The 24,414-nt window shown below is 53.3% G+C and overlaps 2 protein-coding genes across 2 annotated transcripts in view; one reads left to right on the top strand and one right to left on the bottom strand.

Annotated features, from left to right (window-relative positions):
- LOC143696053 (uncharacterized) overlaps positions 1 to 21,549 on the bottom strand; it is a 1,205,294-nt gene extending 1,183,745 nt beyond the window's left edge. The window contains 1 exon segment of the mRNA XM_077191259.1: positions 20,756 to 21,549. Within this exon segment, the coding sequence (XP_077047374.1) occupies positions 20,756 to 21,521 (766 nt within the window). The 5' untranslated portion in view covers positions 21,522 to 21,549.
- The window catches only part of LOC143696056 (uncharacterized), a 317,065-nt gene that overhangs the window by 217,695 nt on the left and 74,956 nt on the right, over positions 1 to 24,414 (top strand). The gene's annotated exons all lie outside the window — the stretch shown is intronic.

Raw genomic sequence — 24,414 nt, 5'->3', positions numbered from 1 at the left:
GGGCCATGACAGCAGGGACAGCAGGGACAGCAGGGACAGCAGGGACAGGGGGACACAGCACAGCAATCACAGCCCGGCTGCCCTGGGACAGGCCCGGCAGGCAGACAGGACACGGGGCAGGCAGGAGTCCCCTGCCTCTCTGTGCCCTCCTGAACACAGGCACATAAGGGACAGGGGCAATGGGGACACAGCCGGCCCCTCTCCTCTGGGAATATCCCACCTGCCCAGGGGCCCTGACAGAACGCAGGGGCTGAGGCTCTGCAAGGGGAAGCCAAGGGTGAGCAGGAGGACCTCCAAGTTACATCTGCCCACATTCTGCATGCAAACTGCTGTGTGGAGGAGAAAACCAGAGGGGCCTTGCCACAGCAGATCCCATCTGAGGGAAGTTGTTCTCTATTCCTGCACACGGGTGCCCCATGCAACATGGAGCACATGAATGCACTTTGACACCAGATTCTCAGCCCTGCTCGAGCGGTCTGGCACAGCAGGAGCGGCCATTCCCTAATAACACACGGGTTTGCAACTCTTGTGCAAAGCAACACAAATTGTCTCTCTCCTCCTGCAGACCATGGTGTCCAAATCAGTCCCTGCCCTGCTGGTGCTGCTCCTCTTCCACTTCCCACGGCCTGTGGTGATCAGTTTGGATGAGGATGCAGAGCTGGGCAAAGAGGGCCTGGAGCAGGCTACCCCAGCGGCACCCGAGCCTGCCTGGGGACCCCTGCTCTGGGCAGCCGTGCAGCAGGGGCCCTACTGGGCTGCTGCTGAGCTGCTCTTCCTGCCTTTCTTCCTCTGCCTCAGGCCCAGAAGGGCGGCCATGAAGCAGAGAGCAGAGGCCCGGAGAGCTGAAGAAGAGGCCAGAAGGCGCAGGATGGAAATGGAGCAGAGAAGGCTTCGCTTCAAGAGCACATGCAAAGACTTGAAGGAGATGTGAAGGACCATGAAGATGATCAAGAAGAAAATGGCCAGGCTGATTTGAATGAACAGCAAGATGAGCTGGTTCCTGCTGTGAAGCTGAACTCATTGTGTTCAATCAGATTTCCTCTGCACGGATGTCATTGTAGTCAGATGAGAAATTGGCCCCTTAATTTGAATGCAGTGGTGCATAGAGCTGTAGTCTAATGTTTTAATGTAGCTGACCTGTGTCCTGATAGCAAGGGGTGTTTAACAAATCTGGTATTGCCAGAAGGCTTTTGTTACTCTCAGACTGTGCTCTGCACATGGAGCAGCAGAAGAATTAAGGCCAAATCCTCCCTCAGGAACTGGAGGATATCACACGTGGGTAAGGAGCTTTTGTAAGGCAGAATTGACTGGTCTTCTCTTCCACCAGGTAACCCTGTGCTCCAACACGGTGATGGAGTTCTACCAGAGAATGCTGGTGCACCTGGAGGGTGTTGGCAAGGGAGGGGCAACCCTGATCATCACAGCCAGGTCCCAGCCCTTGCCTGGCTCCCCCAGGCACTGCCTTGCCCAGGCTTTGCTGGCTGCAGTGCCAAGGAGAAGTGCTGCTGGATGCCCTCATGTTGTGCCAGCTGGACATGAGAACAGCAGTGCTTGGGCAGCAGCCTGTGGTGAAAAGCACCCCTGCTCACAGGCCAGCAAGGGCCTGGGCCCTCTTCTAAAGGCACCAGCAATGATATCATTGATTGGCCTGGGCTTTGGTGCGTGAGGGGGAACAAATTTCCCGAGGGCCTCCTCTCCTTCTTCCTGCAAGAGGTGGAGTTGTGCTGGTGGTGAGCACCGTGCACGGGTTTGGGTCACACCAAGCAGCTGCTGAGAGTCAGGGTCTGGCTCTGTCCATGAGGGCCCTTGGCAGGGGGGAAGTGGCTCCCAGCAAGAGTGGGGAGGGCAAGGTCTGACGAGGGGAAAGCAGCCCTTGGTGTGGCAGGTCAGCTCCAGATTTTCTCCTTCCCTCTGCTTCCCATTTTGAGCTTTAATGTTGTCAGAGCTGAGCCCAACAGTCGTTGTTGCTGCAGCAGAATTCCATGCTGCTGTGCTGCTGTGGGTGTCAGTGTGATGCCCAGAGGGATGCAGCTCCCTGGGGCTGTTCCCTGTCGCAGGCAGAGCCATGCAGGCAGTGCCTGGGCTGCCATTCTGTAAAGCAGGTGGAGCTGGGGCCAGGCAGGGCCTGGAGCTGGACAGTGGAGGAGCCAGGGAGCTGCAGGGCCTGGCAGGGGCTGATCAGCCCCTCTGTGGGGCAGCTGCTGTCTCGTGCCCTCCAGGGCTGGGGCAAAGAGCTGAGTTCTCAGGCAGGGCAGCAGCACCATGGCAGAGAAGGGAGTCATTTGTACTGAGACACTGGGGTTGTGTGTTCCTTGGGCCTTGGGGAGCACTGATCCTTGTTGGGAAGGCTCCCCCAGAGCTCGTGGCTCACTGGGACTGTTCCAGGAGTCCTTGCAAGCCTTCAGGGGTGCAGGAGGGGCTGAGGCAGCTGTGGGGCAAAGGGCTCTGCCTGGGGCACTGGGCAGCCTCTGGGTGCTGCCTCTCAGGGTTTGGGCCTCCTTGACAAGACGTGTTGGAGTGGGCAGAGGTAGAAGGCAATTTATCCCTGTAGGGCTGATCAATGTGCATTGGACAGTGACCAATGTGTTCTGCTCCATTGCACAATCTCTGGGGGGAAACGTTCTCCATTCTCTCAGGATCTCTGATTGCCCTGGGGTCATCTCTCTGCCCAGATGTCTCGTTCCTGAGCTCCAAGTGTCCCCCCAAGTGCTGCTGTACCATGAGTGCCACCTGAAGGTGCCCTAGGAGAGGAAGATCCTCATGAGGAATCCCAGCCACCTTCCTGGCTGCTATGGGCTCATTCCCCAGGTTTGGCATCACATCCACCTCCTCCTGTCAAATATTATTGAGGAGATTATTAGGGGAAAAAAGGGTTTGGATAAGACCTTGCTGGTTTCTATTCAGCCTTAAAGATCTGCTGAGAACAGGATCCTACCCGAATGTAAACTTCAGGAGGCAGTTGAAGCTCCTGAGGAAACAGTTGATGTTCTGGTCTTCAGGGGCTTTTCTTGTGGGAGATCTGAGAGGGTTGTGAAAAGCTGCTGCATCCACAGACACCAGTGCCTGTGCTGGCAGCCTCCTTGCAGGATCCCCTGGGAGTGCTAAGCCTACAATTCTTGCATCTTGTGTGTGCCTTTTACCTTTGTGCTGGGGAGTTTGAAACGTGTGTGTAAGTTGCTGTTGCGGTGCATGTTAAGGAGTCTAAAGTTTCTCCAGAGGTGCCTCTGAAGCTGCATTTCATTCTGTCCCTGCCAGAAACGCAAGGAGGACTCTGCTGTGCTCGACCCCAGCCCCAAGCCCTGTGGGATTGTGCAGCCCCAGAGCTCAGCAGAGATCCCAGCTGTGGTGGCAGTGCAGGCCCTGGGCACTCACGGCCGCAGCGCTGTCATCGGCGTGTTCGGGGATGAGCTGGGTCCCGAGCGGGTGGCTCGGGGATCCAATACGGGGACGCGTCGCTCCGGCAGCCCCGGCAGCCCCGGAGGGCTCCGGCCCCCGCCCGGCAGAGCTGCGGCTGCTGAGACCCCAAAATATCCCCAAAAAACTGGTGACACACCCCAAAAATATCCCAAAAAATCCAGGGGAGACCCCTCAAAATCCCAAAAAATCCCAGTCAGACCCCCCTGAAAAATCTCAAACAATCTGGGTGAGATTCCCCCAAAAATGCAAAAATCCGGGTGAGATCATCCCCAAAAAATCCCCAAAAACCAAGTGAGATCCTCCCCAAAAAATCCCCAAAAGCCCCAAGTCCAGGTGAGACACCTCCCCAAAAAAATGTTTAAAAATTCAGGTGAGACCTCCCCCCCCGAAAATCCCAGTGAGACCCCCCAAAAGCCCAGAAAACAAGTGAGACCCCCCAAAAAAATCCAGGTGAGAAACATCAAAAAATTCCTCAAAAATCTAGGTGAGGTCCTCTAAAAATGCCAAAAAGCCCAGGTGAGACCCTCCCCCCAAAAAAACCCAAATAAATCCCAAACCCAACCCAAAAAATCCAGGAGAAACCCCCCCAAAAAAAAAACAAACAGGTGAGATCCCCCCCAAAAATCCCAAAAAATCCCACTCAGACCCCCCTGGATTTTTTTGTGTGCAGCTGCTCCTGGCAGGGTGCACAGGGACAGGGATTCTGCCGGGGAAAACAGGCCCAGGCTGCTGGGGAGAAGGACAGGAGGGATGGGAGGCACAAACAGCTCCTGCTGGTGCAGGTGTCCCTCCCTCCCACTGCAGGTCCCTGTTCATGGTTATCTTATTTTCCAGAGATGAGCTTTACCCTCCTAAAGTCAAACCCCACCCACCAAAGGGGAAGAGAAGCAGTTTGGGTTCCTTGGCATCTCAATGGAGGCATTTCAAGGTCAGAAATGTGGAGGAGCCAGTCGCAGCCCTGAAAGAAGTGCAGGATTTTCCCCACTCTTCAGGAGCAGAGGTAGATTTTCTTGTCCATGCAGTGCTTGTGTTCCTCCCCAGCCTGCCAGCACCAAGTCCTGCTCATGCTGAGCTCCCTTTTTGCTGCCCTGCTGTGCTGTGCCCTGCCAGTGGGCTGGGCAGCAGGGCCAGTGGCTGGACATGGGCTGAGGGGGAGGGAGAAACAGGAGAGTTTTCCTTGGAGAAGCTGACTCAGATCCTACAGGCCTGTGCTGAGTGTGGGATTTTGTGCCTTGTTTCCTTCCCAGTGTAAGATGAGGCTTTTCCCTGCATCATCCTGGTCAGATCTCCAGCTTCCCTCCCAGAGCCAGCTGGGATGATCCTGATCTCCATGGAGCCTCTTCCCAAGGCAGCCAGACTCCCTGTTTGCAGGGCTCTGCTTTCCCCCAGAGCTGCTGCTGCCCTGCTGGCCCTGGAGCTGTCTGACAAAGGGAGACTTTGCAAAGTGGCTGTCTCTGCCTCCCAGCACAGAAAATGGCTTGTTTTCCAGGTGCCAGCACCAACTCCTGAGCACCCTCACCTGCCACGAGGCTCGGAGGGGTTCAGGTGCTCCCTGGACGTGGCGCACGCTCCCCTGGGAGCGGAGAAGGCAGGAGGGAATCTGTCTCCCTGCCCATTGTCAGCGTGGCCAGCAGGGCTGGAGCTGCCAGTGCCGCTGGGGGCCCTCAGCACTGGCCACAGAGGGGCCTCCCATCCCTGCAGGCCCATCACAAAGGGCTGCTGGAGCAGCTGCTTGTTGGAGAGGCCCTGCAGGACACGTTGCAGGGCTGCCCAAGGACGCTGTGCAGCACCTGTGCAGGGCACTGCTCCCCCTGGAACTCCTCAGGTGCTCCACAGGAAATTTTGGCAGGAGTTTTTGCTGCAGCACCTTGAGAAAGCAGCATTTAAACCAGAGAGAGAGGGCAAGAGCCTCAGGAGTCAGATGAGCTGGGCTGGACTCCTTCCCTCAGCTCCAGGAGCTCTCACTCTGAGTCTCCTCCTTTTCTAAAAGCAGGAAGCTTTTAAACTTTTTAAAGCCAAGTTGTGCATCAGAGAGAATTTCTACTGCCAGGAGACATCCCAGCTCCCTTTCATGTCATGTACTAATTAATGCATGGGCCCGTGAGTGTGGGAGAAGATTTTGCCCATGGTCCCTGCCCTGGTCAGTGGCATGGATGCAGGATGAGGTGAGGGTGATTCTGGCAGTGTTTGGCGAATAGGCCCCTCTGGCTACAGCTGCCCTTTGCTCCAAGATGCTCTTCTGCATCCATTCCCATGCTCAGCACCTCAATCTCTCCTGTCTTCCACCCAGGCTTTCAGTATCCTGCCCCTGCCAGGTGTGCTGCAGCCAGGAGAGGGCCAGCAGGTCTCCTCCACCTTCTCTGGCCACCTCAGCAGCACCTGCACTGTCCCGGAGCTGTGCCACGTGGAGGGAGGCCCCAGCTACGAGGGGCTGGTGCCCGGGGAGGCCTCACGTGTCAGCTCCTCCCCGAGCCCCCCGAGATCAACTGTGGCTCTCAGGCCCCTCTCAGGGACAGGTGAGTCAGCCTTCCATGGGCTCCTGCTCTGCCATGGGTTATTGTCCCTGCAGGGCTTCCCTGCTCCAAGGACTCTGAGCTCAGAGGTGCTGCACAGCAAAGGCAGCAGCAACACAGGCATGGCCACTCTGAGCTCCCTGGCTGCCAAGAGAGGAAGGACCTTCTCCTGTTGAGACACAACATCTTCTTCTCTATCTGAGTGCTGAGCCCTCCTAGCTCAGCTGCTGCCTGCAGGGAGCTGGGCTCTGGGCTTGCCTTGGCACTGCCTCTAGAGGGGTCTGCAAGTCCATGGTGTTGAGTGGCATCTTCTCCATCATCTCCCTTCTTCACCAAAGCACTGGGATTGTGCTATGGGCAGGCGTGGGGCACAGAGCAAACCTTGCTTTGGGCCCTGCTCCTGCCCCAGATGAAGCCCTTGCCCTGCTGATCTGCCAGGGCTCTCCTTATGCTGGGACAGCAGCCAGAAAAGCTGCTGTCCTTTAGGCTCCCCTGCAGCTGCAGCCGTGGGCAAGCACAGGAGAAGCTCAGCTCCAGCAAGGCAGCCCAGCTCAGGACACACAGGCCCAGGCTGGAGCTGGGAGTGGAGGTGCTCCAAGCCAGCCTGTGCATCAGGACTTCTTCAGGCCAGGCTGGAGTTGGTTTCATGGGGAGGAGAGGGACGAGGCTGCTTCCAATGGTTTCCGTGGCAGCCAGCACTGGTTTGCTTGGTCACAGATGGGTTCCAGCAGGAAATCTGGCTGACAAGAGCCTGCCTTGCAGGAGAGGAGTTCCTGCAGCCTCTGCTTTCTGACTGATAGCATTGTTCTCATGAAGGAGCAGGCTATGGGTCGTTAAAGCCCAAGATCACGGGCAGAGACTCTCTAACTAATTAGAGTTAGACAGTGCTGTGTTTATTAACACCGGCGGGCGGCACCAGAGCCGTCCCTAAAAGGCGCGACCGCGCTGCCCAAGGTTCTTTGCCCTCTCTTTATTGCCCAAGATCTTACATACAATACATCTGCACAAGCCCAGCACCTCCCATCCCTGCTCTGTATTCAAATGAGCTCATTGGTCCTTCACACCTGTGCAATTCCTCCCTTGAATTGGGTCCGTGGTCTCGAATTGGGTCCGTGGTCTCGAATTGGGTCCGTGGTCTTAAGGGATGAAGTCAGGAATGTCTTCATCAGGTCTCTGTGACCCTCTGGCACCATCCAAGGTCCCCTGCTTAGTGACTGATTGGCATCAAGCCCAGGTGCTAAACCATTGTTCTCCTGGTTTCAAGATGTTCTTATAACAGTTCACTGACTCCACTTCCTTCTAGAAAGAAGCTCCTAATGGTAAACAATAGAACAATCAGCTCCAGCTTAAGCATCTCACAATCATTAACCTATGGTCTGCCTGTCTAACTTACATCCTGATCAATGGGAATTGCTTCTAAGCCTCAGCTGAAATCTGAACTCTTTACAATCATGCTTCAGCCATGCCCAGGGGGAAGGGGGCTGAATGAGCTGAGTAAGAATTGTAGGGGAGATGAGCAGCTGTCAGCAATCTGTGCTCTGCTCTAAACTGGGAAGCCAAGAGACAAAGGGCGTTTTCAGGCAGCAGCACAGAGAGCTGCTGGATCAGCCTTGGGCAGGGCCTGGAGGGGTCTGGCTGTGCCTTCAGAGGGAGCTGGCACAGTCAAGAGCCTCTGATGGCAAAGCTGAGGTTTGGCTGGGCCTGGAGGTCCCCTTCCACCAATGGCCTCCCTTGGGATGTTCCCAAGCCCTGTGGCTTGAGGAGAATTCACGGGAATGGCCTCAGGGTCAAGGAATGAAGTGCAGGGCCAGCCAGGACTGGGGAGCCCAAGTTTCTGGTGGGGACTCTCAGCCATGGCTTCTGTTTTGTCTGCACAAGGGAGCTGAAGCAGCCGGCTCAAAAGCTTGAGGAGGAGGCAAAAGCCTTAGAGGAGGGAGAGAGGGGGAAGGAGGAAGAGAGGCAGAAGAAGGAAAAGAAGGCTGTCTCTGTGGGGAAGCAACCCCCAAAACCAGAGAAGGGGAAAAGCAAACAACCACAGAAGAAGGAAGCCAAGGCCCCAGAGAAGAAGGAAACCAAAATCCCAAATAAGGAAACCAAGGCCCCAGAGAAGAAGGAAAAGAAAGACCCAGAGAAGAAAGAAACCAAAGCACCAGAGAGGAAAGAAACCAAAATCCCAGAGAAGAAGGAAACCAAAATCCCAGAGAAGAAAGAAACCAAGACCCCAGAGTCGAAGGACACCAAAGCATCAGAGAGGAAGGAAACCAAAATCCCAGAGAAGAAGAAAACCAAAGCCTCAAAGAAGGGGGAACCCAAAGCCCCAAAGAAGGAGGGAACTCAAATCCCAGAGGACACAGCTGAGATGGAGAAGAACTCTTTACTCTTTTTCACACAACTCATTTTACACAGTTTGACAGACCCCGTGTGCAACTTTAGTTAGTTCATAGATTTCTTGCAGGTTATTCTAATATTGGTTAATAAAATAGATTTTACTTGTGCATCAAATCTCTCTGTTGTATTGTTTACCTGTTCTCTTCACTGATTCTCATGGGACAAATCCCTTGTTGTTGCAGGTACATTTGTTTTTCACTCTCAGAACAGATTGTTCACAAAGTCTCATTCTCACAAGAGCTTCCCATGGGAACTTGTAACTGCTTGGCTGCACTCAGAAGAGATGGCAGGCCAGCTGTTAATGTGGCAGAACAAGGCCTGATTTCATAAGGCCTTTCTTTTATCATTATCCCACCTGCCTGTGACATCTCCCCCTTCTCGTTCATTTAAAAAAGGCTCCTATGTTCTGATGCTGAAACAGCTCACTCTTGTCAGGGCATTATCTCATCAAGGTTATCACTGGTTATCTGTTAGATATGGGATAAGAGAGATAAAAGACCACTTACAATCCACAAAACTTACCAAATTCCATCAAGTCATCGACACAGGGTTTTGCAGCAGGAGAAGACAAAAGAATAATGTCCAATGTCTCTTAGGGAAATGGAAAGAAATGGCCATTGTTTCCAATGAGTTGAGAAGTGTGAGAAAGTCTTTGAGCTGGAAATGTTGATCTTTGACACCACTGAATGTCCCCTGGCAGCTGGAACAGGCAATAACTGGAGAAGGTTCGTAGGAGCTCTGTACCATGAGGATGCCAGGAGGCTTTGCTGGCAAATTGCCTCTGTCAGTGCCCAGACACAGCCGTGTCTGGCCAGGCCTCCTCCTGCTCCTGCTCTGGCCACAAAGGCTGCAAGGTGATGAGGTTATTTCTCTCTGCACTGGGCCTCATTTCTTCAGAGCTGATCAGTATCTGATGGAATGAACAGGTGACTGCTTTGAGCTGCTGATGATGAAACACAGGCACATCTTCTCCTGAAGGGAATGAATCAATCAGGCTGCACTGTGGTACACTCCATTGGGATTTAGATGGGATGATCTTGTTTCCAAATTCCTCATGTAAATATTGCATTATTCAAAATGATTCCTTGTCCAAATGTCTCATGTTCATATTGCATTATTTGAACGTTCTTAAGGCGTTCATTCCTCTTCTTTTTTTGTTTTTTAAGAATGAGATGCATGTCTTTGTTATGAGCATGAAGCAACATCACAGTAAAATAATACATGCAGTGGACAAGAAACTTACAACAATTGGGAATAATTTGGATACAACAATCAGGAACATTTCAAATAGCAGACAAAGCTAACAACGTAGGTGGAATGAGGTAAATAGCAATCTCTGCAATAATGTACCATCATCCCAGAGTCTGCAAACAGCTGACAAACCTCGATTCAGAGGGGACTTGGATCATTATTTCCAGATAATAATTCCCAAGCTGCCTTTAAAAAGAGTTCAACTGTCATGTCTAGAGGGTCAGATGGCCAAGTCAAAGCAACTCAAATCTAGTTTTGATGCAGAAAACATCTGGGTCTGTTGGCAAATTCCCGTCCAGGCAGAGCCAAGGCCTGGCCACCACCCAAGCTCTAAGTGGGAGAGAATTCCCTGAACGTCATTGAAAACAAGGCTCTTGAGAACAGCGCTGAGGAGTAAAGGTCTGGGGGCAACAGACTAATGAACCATGCAAGAGCTGTCTCCTCCAAAATCCCCTCAGCACAGAGATGCTTTAAACCCAGCAAACTGTTGGAGTGGTTCTGTAATAATCATTGGGGCTGCATCTGATTGCTGAGAGTAGATGTCACAATGCCATCAGTTTAGAGGAGGCTTCCCACCAAGCTGAGATATCATTTCTTGGAACTGTGAAAAAGACTTAAAAATGATGAGACAGCCCTGGGTCAAAGCATGGAGGATTTTGGTGGGATTTTGGGCAGATGGTTTGGTGTGTATCCAGAGTGACTTTGGGCAGATTTGGGGCCTGCTTGGGGCAGGTTTGGGGCAGATTTGTTGCTGATGTTGGGGTTTTTCTCCCGTTTCCCCAGCTGTGGGCAGAGCCCCGAAGCACATCCTGTTCCTGCCCCACTCCCTGAGGAGCCCAAGGAGCTGCTGCTCCCCATGCTCTGCACCCAGGGAGATCTGGGGCAATCCCGGCATCCCGGGCATTCCGGGCCCTTTGGGCATTGGGGGATTCTGGGGCTTGGGGGGCGAGAGGGGTGAGGGGGGCTTGGGGCTGGATTGTCTGGGGAAAGGATTGGGATTTTGGGGGAATGTCTGCATTTTTGGGAAAGACCAGGGTTTGGGGGGGAGGAAATTCTGGATATTTTAGGGAGGAAATTTCTTGAATTTTGGTGGAAATTTCTGGATTTTTTTAGGGAGGAATTTCTGAATTTTTTGCGGAGGTCTTCTGGATTTTTTGGGGAGGGGTTTCTGGATTTTTGGGAATGTTTCTGGAGTTTTTGGGAATGTTTCTGCATGGGGAATGGGGTTGGTTTTGTATAGTTTGGGGAGGAATGTTTCTGGATTTTCTGGGGAAAGTTCCTCATTTTTTGGGAATGTTCCAGGATTTTTGGAGGAACATTTCTGGATTTCTTTGGGAATGTTTCTGGATTTTTGGGGGAATGTTTCAGGTGTTCTTTTGAGAACATTTCTGGATTTTTTGGGGAACATTTCTCCATTTGGGGGGGAACATTTCTGGATTTTTGGGGGGGAATATTCCCAGGTTTCTGGGGAACACTCCCGGGTTTCTGGGGAACATTCCCGGGTTTCTGTGGAACATTCCCGGGTGTCTGGGGAACACTCCCGGGTGTCTGGGGAACACTCCCGGGTGTCTGGGGCTCTCCTGGCCCCGTTCCCAGCCCAGGTTCCCGGGGTTCAGGAGCTGCCCTGGTGCCCGGGCCCCGCGACATCGCCTGGGTGCAGTTGGAGCCCGAGGTGCAGGCGGGCGCCGCCCGCGAGGCCCTGCAGGGCTTCAGCATCACCCAGAGCAGCGCCAGGAAGATCTCCTGCGCCAAAAAGGGACCCAGTTTCCCACCCAAATCCCCTCTCTCCATCCCAAATCCTTCTTTGTGCATTCCAAATCCTTCTTCTTTCACCCCAAATCCCCTTTCCCAGCCCCCAGGGATTTTGGGGCTCCAGAGGGGTTATTGGGGTTTTTCCCAGCATTGTACCCAGGGTCTCTCTGCAGACATTGCACCTGGAGCTGCCCCAAATAAACCCCAAATGACCCCAAATTTTGGGACTGGGGGTGGGGGGGAGTGATACAAAAATTCGGGGTTTGGGGGTGTTTGACCCCAAACTTTGGGAACTGGGGGTTTGATCCTAATTTGGGGGTTGGGTGGGGTTGATCCTAAAATTTGGGGTTTGGGAGTTTTGACACCCCTGGGTTTGGGATTTGGGAGTTTTTGTTCCCAGGATTTGGGGTTTGGGGGTTTTGACCCCAAAGTTTGCGAACTGGGGGGATTGATCCCAGGATTTGGGGGGATTTAACCCCAAAGTTGGGGGAATCAGGGGGATTTGACACCCCAGAGTTTGGGATGGGGGGGCCTTTGACCCCAAAGTTTGGGGTTTGGGGGCTTTGACCCCAAACTTTGGGTAATGAGGACGGTTGGACACCCCAGATATTTCAAACCCCAGGAGTTGGGGATTGGGGGTTTAGACCCCAAATTTTGGGGGTTGGGGGTGTTTGACACCTCAGGATTTGGGATTTGGGGGTGTTTGACCCCAGACTTTGGGAACGCGGGGTGTTGGACACCCCAAATGTTTCAAAGCCCAGGGTTTGGGGTCAGGGGGATTTAACCCCAACATTGGAGAGTGTTTGACACCCTAGGATCTGGGATTTGGGGGGTTTAAGGCCGAAAATTTGGGGTTCGGGCTGGGGGCAGGGGGGGAGGTTGAGATTGCAGAGTTTGGGTCTGGGGGTGTTTGCCCCCCCCCCCAGTGTTTGAACCCCCAGGATTTGGGGTCCGGGGGAGTTGACCCCAGGATTTGGGGTGTTTGACCCCAATGTTTGACCTCACCTCGGGTTTGGGGTCGGGGTTGAGATCAGGGACATTCCCTGGAGCCAGCGGCGGGATCGGGATCGGGAACGGGATCGGGAAGCGGAACAGGAACGGGGAGGGTCCCTGAGCCAAAGCCGGACCCCAACCCCAGGGAGAGGCCCCGCCCCAGTCCCGGAATGGCCCCATCCCCACAATCCCGGAGCCCTCCCCAGGCCCAGCCCCTCCCCAGCCGCTGAACGGAGCCTCCCTCAATCCCAGCCCGCCCCGATCCGGGCCGGAGCCATCCCCAGAGCCTCCCCCATTCCCGGCCCGGACCCTTCCATCCCTTTTTGGGGCGGCTCCTGCCGCTCCCCGCCCATTTCTGGGGGTTCCAAAGGGCCCCGCGGACCCTCCCCATTTTGGGGGTGTTGGGGGGGCCCCAGGGCTGCCCCGAGGGCCGAGGGGGGATCGAAAGCCCCAAACCCGAGGGGCTCCTGGGGGTGCCCAGTTCCTCCCGTCCCCAGCCCGAAACAGACTCTGGCCAATCAGAGCGCGGGGCGCTGATGACGATCCCGTTGCCGGGCAGACACTCGGCGCACTGGCCCCGCCCGGCGATTTCCAGCGAATCAGCGCCCGGCTCGGCTGTGACTCATCGCGTGCCGGGCAGAACCCAGCGCCTCTCACAGCGCTGGCCAATCAGAGACTGCGCGGGGCCATTCCCAGCCAATCAGAGCGTTTGTCGCTGATGGCTCTCAGTGCCCAGGAGCGGAATTTGGGGCGGGGGGCGGTGACCCCGGCGATGGGGATGGGGCGTGCGGGGGCAGCTGGGGCCGCACTGGTGGCACTGGGGGCGCTGGGAGCCCCCCCGGCCGCGGGGGGAGCGGGGGGCGCGGGGAGAAGGGGGGCGGGGGGGCCCCAAATTCAACCAAAGGGGGGTCGGGACCCCCAAAGGGAGCAGGAGGGGCCTGGAACCCCCAAAACCAAGCACGGGGGAGGGGATTGGGGACTGGGGGAACGATGGGGAAGGGGCGGGAGAGTGGGGGGAAAGAGGGGGATGGGACCCCCAAATTGAGGTGGGAGGGAGCTGTGGACTGGGGGAATGCTGTGGACTGGGGGAAACCCCCATCAAATCCCATTAAAATCCCATAAAAATCCCATTAAATTACACTCAATTCCCATTAAACACCATTAAAATCCAATAAAATACTATTAAATTCCATTAAAATCCCATGACATGTCATTAAAATCCCATAAAATTCCATTACAATCCCATCAAATTCCATTAAAAGTCCATAAAATCCAAAGAAAATCCCATTAAATCCTATTACATTTCTATTAAACCCCATTAAATTCTATTAAAATCCTACTAAATTCCTATTAAAATCCATTAAAATTTCCTCAAATCCAATAACGATCCGAAACCCACACAGTGCCCTGAATTACCCCCCACACAAACGGCCCTAAAAACCCAAAAATGTGAAAAGTTACCCCAAATTATCCCAAATTTACCCTGAATAACCCCCCAAAAAACCCCAAATAACCCCAAAGGCACACAAAGAACCCAAATCCCCCAAATGACCCAAATCCCCCAAATGACGCCAATCCCATAAATGACCCCATATCCCATAAATGACCCCAAATCCCATAAATGACCCCAAATCCCATAAATGGGATTGGGAGAGGGGAGGAGAGGGCAGGGAAAGGGGGAGTGGGACAAACTGGGCGAGGACATCAAACTCTGCAGTCAGACAGAGCAGGGATTTGTGTATCCAGCGCTGGGAGCGAGGGGGATCTCTCTGGCAAAAACCCACTCGGTCTCCTTTAGCCTTCAGCTCCATTTAAAAAGTCACAATTACAACACTTCATTAGCATAGTCACATTTGCATAAAGCTGTGTCCCGGTTTTACAGCCGTGTGTGGCTTCAGCGCCTGCGTCCGTTCCTCCTGTGGCGGCCCTCAGTCTTCTGGTGCTCTTTTGATGAAGGCTTCTGTCGTCCTCCTCACGTTGGAACTTTTTACCTGGACCATCAGCCCATGCCTGGTGCTCCTTGTTCTTCAGTCTAACCTGGTCTGAGCTGATTTTGCCCTTTGCAAGCTCTGTTCAAACTTGCTCTCTCGCTCTCGGTGCGTTTGTTGTGTCGCTGGCTCTGCTCTCTCTCTTGCTCTGCTGCATTGCTGGCTTTGCCTGCATGGGAAAAATGCATGTATTTTATGATTGGCTTTTCGCAAATATTAAAATGAATATTATATGTCTGCTGTTAGAAAGTAATGCTGTATTAATTCTCTTAAGTACTGTGTTAAATATAGTTTTAGGTTATAAAAATTGTTAAAATAGAAACGATGCTATGTAGGATTCTTGTTTTAAAGAAAGGACTTGCAGTGAGATAGCAGCCACAGGACACCTAAATCTTTCAGATAAAAAGAATTTATTGCCCTTTTATCAGAAGGAATAAACTTCTTCCAGCCTCAAAGGCGCTGTTAGGATTCGGAGGAAGAAGGTGGCACTGCCCAGACAGAATCCTGTGTTTGAATGGAATTTATGCATCATGGATGAAGTGTATGAATATGCAACAGGCTGTTGTTTTTAAGGGTTAATCCTTTGTTAACGGGTGTCCCTTTTCGGGCTCGTGGTGCCCAGAAAAAGGTACCCGGACCTCCATAACCCTTTCTCTCTATTGTCTCATATTGTCCTAATTCAAATTGTCCAAATTATTATTACTCTAATTGTACTGCTATTTTTATAACCATTTTATTACTAATGAACCTTTAATATTTCAAAATCAAGTGATTGGCGTGTTTCACACTGCACATCTCGCTCCAGGGCTGCTTGTGCTGAACCTTTCCTTGCACAGCCCTGAGGATTCCCCCAGCCCGGGCTCCCAGCAGCTCCAGGCCCGGCCAGGAGGAGCAGCAGGGCCAGGGCTGGCCGGGCGTCCCCCCAGATGTGGCCCCCGCTGGTGGCACAGCCGGACCCTTGGGAGGCTGCCTCAGGCTTTATTGTCCACCAGCATCCCAGGAGGGAGCAGAAAATCCTCCTGCAGACGCTGATGCCGGAGGCTCCCAGCGCTTCCTTGTCTCCAGGAGCTTCTGCCAAGCCCCAGTGAAACCTCGGTGCCACATTGTTCCACAGCCTCACAACGCTCTCCTGGCTCCCGTGAGGTCCCTCTGTGTCCCACTGCAGCCTTGGCTCCATCAGGGTTTCCTGGCTCCATCAGGCTCTCCTGGTCTCCATCAGGGTCTCCTGGTCTCCATCAGGGTCTCCTGGCTCCATCAGGGTCTCCTGGCTCCATCAGGGTCTCCTGGCTTCCATCAGGGTCTCCTGGCTCCATCAGGGTCTCCTGGCTCCATCAGGCTCTCCTGGCTTCCATGATGCTCCACTCTGTCCCAAGGGGCATCCGCAGCTCAGTTTTGGAGCCCTGCAAGATCCAAAGGTTCCCCCAACAAACACCAGCCCAGGACCCCCAGGATATTTGGGCTGAGCTCCCGCTGCCCCGGCACCTGCATGGAACCCAAGGGACCGCTGGGACTCCATGGAATGTCCTGGAACAAACTGTCCCTGGTCAGACAGGGGTGCCATGGAACACAGGTGCCACTGGGACATGGACACTGCCCATGGAACCGAGTGTCCATGGGGACAGAGCCGGGCCTGATGGAACACTGGAGAACATTGTCACCCCATGGAATCCATGGAACCAGGTGTCCATGGTGACACTGGAGAACATTGTCACCCCATGGAATCCATGGAACCAGGTGTCCATGGTGACACTGGAGAACATTGTCACCCAATGGAATCCATGGAACCAGGTGTCCATGGTGACACTGGAGAACATCGTCACCCCATGGAATCCCATGGAAGCAGGTGTCCATGGTTACAGAGCCGGGCCCAATGGAACCTACTGGAACACAGGAGAACATTGTTACCTGTTGGAACCCGGGCTGCTGAGAATTTCGGACTTTCTGAGCTGACAGACACTGACCCCCAAGAGAACACTGCATTTGACCTGAGGCTGTGGAGAAGACTTCCAAAATGGAATGATGGAACTGGGATTATGGGTGTGGAGTTTGAATAGAAGGGTGTAATATCACATGGTGGACAACTTGGAGTTTAAGGTTTTAGAATATAGTAATATATATAAAGCAAGATGGAGGTTTTAAGGTGGAGGCTGATCCTTTTTCTTTCTCCTTCTTCTTCTTCTTCTTCTTCTTCTTCTTCTTCTTCTTCTTCTTCTTCTTCTTCTTCTTCTTCTTCTTCTTTCTTCTTTCTCCTTCTCCTTTTCCTCCTCCTCCTCCTCTTCCTCCTCCTCCTCGGGTTTGGGTGGTATTGTGTAATTGGATAAAAAAGTCCCTTATGTTGGGCACGGGTGGTTGGTTATTGGGTTAAAAGTAAAAACAATTTAGGTGTCATTTCTTAATTGGACAGTTTATCCTCAGAAGACCTTGCAGAGAGACAGATGGGGTTCCATTCTTACCTTGTTAGTGAAGTGCTGCAGAACTCACAGCTTGTGAGACTGTTCTAGAGACAAGAGCTAATGAACACCTGAGTCCAAACAAGAAATGCTGTCTTGGGATTTCATCCCGACCTTGGCAGAAAAGAAGCAAAAGACTTGACTGTTACCCCATGGAATTTCATGGAACCAGGTGTCCACTGTTTCACAGTGCAGCCTCAGAGAGTGGTGAGACCATTGTGGCACCATGGAATATCCTGAAACCACGGCTCCCTTGTGACAAACCTGGGCTTTATGAAACCAAGGACACCGCTGGGATGCAATGGAATCTCATGGAACCAGGGTCCAGTTGTGACAAAGCTGGGCCTCATGGAACCAAGGACACAGCCGTGATGCAATGGAATCTCTAGGATCCAAGGATCAATTGTCAACACATCAGGTTCTCATGAAACCAAGCAGAACATTGTGACACAGTGGAATCTCATGGGAGCAAGGCTCTGCTTTGATCAAGTGGGGCCTCATGGGACACAGGTGCCACTGGGACATTGTCAGGCCTGGTAGGAACAAGACACCACTGTGTCAGACCAAGGCCTCATGGGACCTAGGAGAGCCCTGGGACACAATGGAACCTGATGGAACCAAGGGCCCATTGTGACACGGCAGGGTCTCATGGAACCCCTGTGCCACTGGGACATTGCCAGGGCTGGTGCAAGCAAGGTTCCACTGTGACAAAGGCAGGCCTTGTGGCACCCAGGAGACCACTGTGGGACAATGGAATCTCATGGAAGCAAGCCCCCATTGTGACAAAGCGCGGCCTCATGGAAGCCCAGTGCCACTGGGACATCTCCAGCCTTGGAGGAAGCAAGTGTCCATTGTGACACAGCACAGCCTCAAATCACAGGAGAGCAGAGGGATGGAGCCATGGAATCTTGGGGAACCAAGTGTCAATTCTAAACACAGCGAGGACTCATGGAACCCAGGAGACCATTGTGATGCTGCACTTTGTCACAATGGGGCCGTGCTTCTATGAGGATCCATGGGCCCACAATGTTCTCCTGGGTTCCAGGAGGCCCCGCTGGGTCACAATGGCCCCTTGCTCCCACGAGCCACAGCACGGTCCCCGTTGCCCCTGGGTTCTGTGAGGCCCTGCTGCGTTCACAACTGACACTTGCTTCCATGAGATTCCATTGCGTCACAGTGGCCCCCATGTTTCCATGAGGTTCTGCTGTGTCACAGTGGACACTGGGTTCCACAAGAGCTGGCAATGTCCCAGGGGCACCTGTGTCCTGTGGGCCCCACTTTGCCAAAGCAGAGCCTTGGCTCCATGAGATTCCAGGCTGTCCCAATGCTCTGCTGAGTTCCACGAGGCTGTGCTGTGTCACAATGGACACTGAGTTCCACCTGCCCTGGCAATATCCAAGTGGCCCCTGGCTTCCATGAGGCCCCGTTGTGTTGGCAGGTGACACTTGGTTCCCCAAGGTGTCATTGTCACGCCGCTCTCCTGGGCGCCCTGAGGCTTTGCTGTGTGTGAGAAATGACCGCTACTTTTAAAATTTTAAGGTTGATTCAACCTTGAAAAAAATTACAACAAAGGACTGAAACAGGAGAAATCACAGCACTGGGAGCCCTTCCCCACCCCGTGGCTATCAGCCACATGGCTCCTTCACAAATTGGCTGCTCCTCCTTTTAGACTTTTGGTGTTGCATCAGGCAATCCTAGCCCCACCCAAAGTCTGTCAGGTAACTCTTTGTGGCCGTCCATTGGTGGAGAATGCTTTCTTGCACCCTGACTGGAGAGCAGGTGTTGCCATGCCTGCCTTCCAGTGACAAACCTGCCCTCCCCAAATGCCCCAACCACCAAGGCCATTACAAGGGGAGGGGAAAGAGGACTATGGGGGACAGATGACAATAACATCACTACACATCTTAACACACACATAGGATCTATCTCCTCACTGTGAGACCCAACTATGACATTACTCATCTGTAACACTGTGCAATAATGGAGCCTTGTTCCTACCAGGCCTGGCAATGTCCCAGTGGCACCTGTGTCCCATGAGGCCCCACTGGGACAAAGCAGAGCCTTGGCTTAACAACTGACCCTTGTTTCCTTGAGATTCCATTTGTGAAAAATGCGTTCACTCTCCTGTGAAAATGTACAAAGTTTAATAAAGGACAATGGGAGAGCAGGACCGTGGAGCAAAGGTTATTACGGCCGGGTGCATCTTGGCACTCAGCCAGGAGCACCCTGTTACCTTCGGGGATCCCCTGAAATACCTTTCCCCTTATATCAGCCTGGTGCATATTCATAGAGCCTCATGCATATCCATAAACTACTTTACGTATTTTAGGAATGATTTTACATGGCCCCTCCTTGGGTCTGCCTTTTTAGAGCATGTGTGTTTCTTGGCTGTGGTTTTGGCTCCTTCTCTTTATCACCTCCAGGTTTTGGGCATTGCTGCACTCTGCCTTCAGACAGGGAGGGCTGATAGTTGGCAGATCTGTACAGGTGTCCTCATCCTGGGTGCATTGGATGTTATCCCACCCAAGCAGGCAGTTTAACACAAGCAGCTATTTCACTGAGCTTAATTAACAACAGAAATAAAAACTATAGAACAAAGTTACTTTAAAAAACAGTCCCAGCCCATATTTGATCCCAGTCTGTGTGGTCCTGATCCATATGGTCCCAGTCCCTGGGATCCCAGTCCATACAGTCCCAGTCCATATTTGATCCCACTTCAGGCTATCCTGGTCTGGAGGGTTCTGATCCACAGGATCCCCATCCATGTGATCCCAGCCCATATTTGATCCCAGCCCATATTTGATCCCAGTCTGTGGGGTCCTGCACACACTCCCTGGGTCTGGAATTCCAGTTCCCAGCCAGGAAAAAATGTTCCTGCCCTTGAACTTCCTTCCTATCCCCTCAACAAATTGCAATAAAATTATAAACAAAGAAATAATAATTGAAATTAAATAAATTATAATAAAAATAAAATATAAAAATCTCAACTCTTCTTTACAATGATTCAACTCCAACAATGATTCAACTCAAACCAACAATAACTATTACTATAATATTACCAATGCATATAAATAAAGAAATTATATATCAGGAAATACCTTTTGAAAATTTTAACTCGATGACTAATGTACTTTAGATAAAATTATCTAAAGAAACTACCATGCAATCGAACACCTCTTAGTTAAACAATTCATATTACAAATATACTAAACACAAAACCAAACACCAGTACAATTTCTCAGACATTTCAACCAAACAATTAAACTTTAATAACATCCTTAAGTACTCTTGAAAAATTAAAATTATTTTTAAAACATTAATTGTGTGCAGGTGGTTTTATTTTGATATTGGTTTTTGGATTGTTTGGGTTAGATGATTTAAAAAATGGGATTTTTATAGGAATTGAATCAGCTGAGAAGGTGGCACTCTGCAAACAGAACTGACTGAAAATGAATGAGGCAGAAATCAGTAACTCTGAAAGTTTTATTTGCTATCAAATACATCCCACACACCCAGGCCCACACAATCCCCATCCCACTGCTCCAAATTGGGATCCCACTTCTCCCAATCTCCTTCCAACTCCATCTAAACTTGACAGCTGTGGAATGGAGTGAGTTTGGCCTGGGATTGAGTTTTTTGAGGAAGGAACAAGCAATCTGAGGTGGAATTGAGCCCTTTGGGGTTAAAATTCAGTTATTTTCAGTGGAATTTGAGTGGTTTTGAGGTGACTGTTCCATCCCAATGGACTTTTGGAGGACAGAGAGATGGAGAAGAGAAAAAAATTCAGGCCAAACCAAAGGACAAGCAGCCAGGTGTGTTCCCAACATGGATCACAGGGAATGTGAGTGACCAGGGCTGTGCCCAAAGTGCCTCCTCCAGTGGGGGATGGAGCTGCAGCAGCGCACGAAGCTCTTCCCGCACTCGGGGCACTCGCAGGGCTTCCCTTACCGGTGCCTCCGTTGGTGTTGGGTCAAGGTAGAGCTGCAGGAGAAGCTCTTCCCACACTGGGGACACTCGTAGGGCCTCTCCCCAGTGTGGATGCGCCGGTGGGTGACAAGGGTGGAGTTGTGCTGGAATCCCTTCCTGCAGTCAGGGCAGCGGAAGGGCCTCTCCTCTGTGTGAATCCGATAGTGCTGGAGGAGATTGGAGCTGGTCTGAAACCTCTTCCTGCATTTATCACACTCGTAGGGCCTCTCCCCTGTGTGGATGCGCCGGTGGGTGATGAGGGTGGAGTTGCGCTTGAATCCCTTCCTGCAGTCGGGGCATTGGAAGGGCCTCTCCTCTGTGTGACTCTGATAGTGCTGGAAGAGACTGGAGCTGGTCTGAAACCTCTTCGCACACTTGGAACACTCATAGGGTCTCTCCCCTGTGTGGGTCCTCTGGTGGCTGATCAGGCTGGAGCTGCAGCTGAAGCTCTTCCCACACTCCCCACACTTGTAGGGCTTCTCCCCAGTGCGGATACTCTGTTGCCTGATCAGCTCGGAGTTCCTCCTGAAGCTCTTCCCACACTCCACGCACGTGTGGGGCTTCTCCCCATCATGGAGCTGCTCATGGAGCACCAGCTCCGAGCTCTGGCTCCATCTCCGGCCGCCTTCCCGGCCCAGGCTGCCTCTTTCCCCCTCACATCCCCGCCATCTGCGTTTGCAGCCCCTCCTCGTGCGGCATCTCCGGGCCTTTTCCTCCCCGTTGGCTTCCTGCGCCGTGGAGCCGCTCAAAACGGCCTCTGCCACCAGGTTCTGCCGCGGGCATTTGTCCTCCCTGCTCTCCATGCTCAGCTCCTGCTCTGGGCGAGGAAGGACAAGGACAGCATGGGATTTGCCTCCGTGCCACAGGCAAGGGCAACGAGATTCCCCCAGGCCGTCTCTGGGGACGCACTGCCCTCTCTTGGCTCTCCCCATTTCGGGATGCCGGGGCTCTTTGGGCTCCCGGGCTCCCTTCTCCCCTCATTCTCTGCTCTGGGCTGCAGCGGCTCCAAGGAGTCCCCCCTGCCCCTCTCCAGGCTCTTGAGGCTCCCGCCAATGGCGGCGCTCCCCCCTCTCTGGCCTCCCCACTTTGGCCTCCTGGGGCACACAGGGCTCTGCTCCTCCAGGCTGCCTCTGCCGGCAGCCGCCACCGCCACCCCCCGATGTCCCCCCGAGGGGCCTTTTCCGCTCAGCCTTCGACTTCTTCATTTTTCAAACATCCCCCAAGAACCCAACCCAGGGACCCCCCGGGATATCCGGGCCGGGCTCCCCATCCCCGATCACCTGCGCCATGAGGGGGGCGATGATCCCACAGGTGGGGGCTGCGAATTCAGGCAGGGATCGAGACCGCGTGGCTCCCACAACTCAGCCTTGATCCGCCCTTGTCCCTCGTCTTCCTCTTCCTCCCGCTCCTCCTCTGTCCTATCTCCACCTCCCTCTCCTCCTCCCCCCTAACCCCGCCTTCTTCACTGCTCTTTCTCCTCCCGCTCCTCCTCTTCCATCCCCCCTCCTCCTCCTCCCCTGTCTTATCCCCACCTCCTGCTCCTCTTCCATCCCGCCCCTTCCATTCCTTCTCCCCCTCCTCCCCTCTAACCCCGCCTCCTCCTCCCCCTCCATCCCTGCCCTTCCCTCCCTCCTCCTCCTCCCCCAGCAGCAGCCACACCCTCGGTGCCCCGTTCCCGCAGCCCTCGCAGCCCGCGGCAGCAGCGGCCATGGAGCCGGGACAGGTCGGCATGGGCAGCGCGGGGCTCTCGGCTGCTCCCAGCCGCTGCGGGCGGGGGGAACCCGGCCCGGGCCAAAGGAGAGGCAAACTGGGCAAACTGGGGGCAGATCACAAAGATAAGGATGCAGCAGAAAATGGAGCTGAAAGAGTTATGTTAATATTAACTCCAAACGAGGAAAAGCTGGAAAATCCAAAGTTTATGGAAGCCAAGAAAAAAGAATTAAACAAGATAGGAAATGAACAAGATAAATCAGGGAAATAGAAACTTCTACATGACTTAATAAAATGTGCTTACTAGGAAAAGATTAGAAGACGTGCATCAGAAACCCCACTGGCGTACTCAAGCTTTGTGTGATCATTTTTTAAGGAATTTTGGGTGCACTGGGATTTTTGGTGTAGCAAAGCAAGTAACTGAAAGATGCTTAATTTGCCAAAGGATAAATAAAAAGGTGATGAGAAAAACAACATTAGGAGGTCATGAGTTAGCTCGTCGACCATTTCAAAATATCCAAGCAGAAGTTTAGATTTGTTAGGTTCTGGATTTATTTGGAAAAAAACCCATTTAATCTAGAAGAAAGAGAAGATGCCATATGTTAGACAGGAGATTTTAGGAGAATAAAAATCTTTGAAGTATCAGAAACACCCGAGGGAAAAAAACAAGAAAATAAAAAGGGGAAATGAAAGGGAGGGGAACCAGAGGAAAAGTCAGAAAGAGAGTGGGATCCTCTGCAGCTCTTGCCCCCTCCGTTGGCGGCCGAGGCGCCTGTCCCGGGTCCCGGCTCGCTGCCCGCCTCAGCTCCGCCTGCCCCGGTTTCCATCCCAGGTGCGGGCTCACTGCCCAGGGCAGCTCCACCTGCCCCGGCGCTGGCGGTGAATTTGTGTGCCCTGGCCCCACTGCCCGGCCCGCGGCCGCTCTGCCGGCCATGCTGGGCAAGATGGGGTTGCTCTGTCCTGCCGCGTGGGCCGAGGTCACCGCGCCGACCGCACCGAGGGCGGGTCCCAGCCATCCCATCCCCGGCTGCCCTGCCCGTGCCAGCTGCGCTGGGCAGCGCCGCTGCTGCTGCCGGGGTCTCCCACCTGCCTTTTCTCTGCCGGGAGCTGCCGGATCAGCCGCCATAAGCCATGTGGGGGCTGCCCACGCTCCAGCTCGGCCTCCACGGGAAGATCCCCCTCTGGCGATTCCGGCAGCAGACCCTGCCCACACTCCCACCGAGCCTCGGCGGGATATCCTCCCCGACCCCTCCTGCTCTGAGTTACGTCCCCTTGGTAACCACAGCTCCTGCTGTTCAGGGAAAATCCCTCTCTCTACAGGAAGCACCTTATCAAAACACTAGGAGCTCAGTTAAAAGGCAGCCCTCTCCAAATTCTTTCCCAAAACACGGGAGAAAGGCTACAGAAGGTAAAAAAGTGAAAGAGTTAGATGAAGGGATTGCTCTATTGCCGTTAAGAGAGGTTCCCATGGCAGGGATGCGCTGCCCCGCCCCGCGGGAGCCACCGGCGCCCCTGCCGGCCGTGCCCGGAACTGCACCCAAGGGGAAAGCGCCGCAGCCGAAAGGCCGGGACCGGCTCCGGGCTCTGTTTGTTGTCACTGCCGGAGCTGTTGATACACACTACTATTATTATATTCTACACACTAGGAAAGAACCGTTATTCCTAATCCCATATCTTTGCCTGAGAGCCCCTTGATTTCACTATCCTAAAAATTAAGAGGGAGGGGCTTTGCATTCTCCATTCCAAGAGGGGCTTTTTCTGCCTTCCCAAGCAGACACCTGTCTTGTAAAGCAAGACAAGCACCCACAGGCACTGAGGGGGGCTGCAGGAGGGGCAGAAGAAGGCCCTGCAGCACTTGGGCACAAAGGCCCAGCAGGTGAGTGCAAGAAGGGAGCAGCAAAAGGCCAAGCTGAAGGCAAAGGCCAGGGCAGAGCTCCTACAGCCCCTGAGGGATCAGCCCCAGGGCCCAAGGGGGCCCCAGCACCC

This window comes from Agelaius phoeniceus, chromosome 28 (genome assembly GCF_051311805.1).
Source record: "Agelaius phoeniceus isolate bAgePho1 chromosome 28, bAgePho1.hap1, whole genome shotgun sequence".
Taxonomy (NCBI): Eukaryota; Metazoa; Chordata; class Aves; order Passeriformes; family Icteridae; genus Agelaius; species Agelaius phoeniceus.
This window is presented reverse-complemented; position numbering and strand designations above follow the sequence as displayed.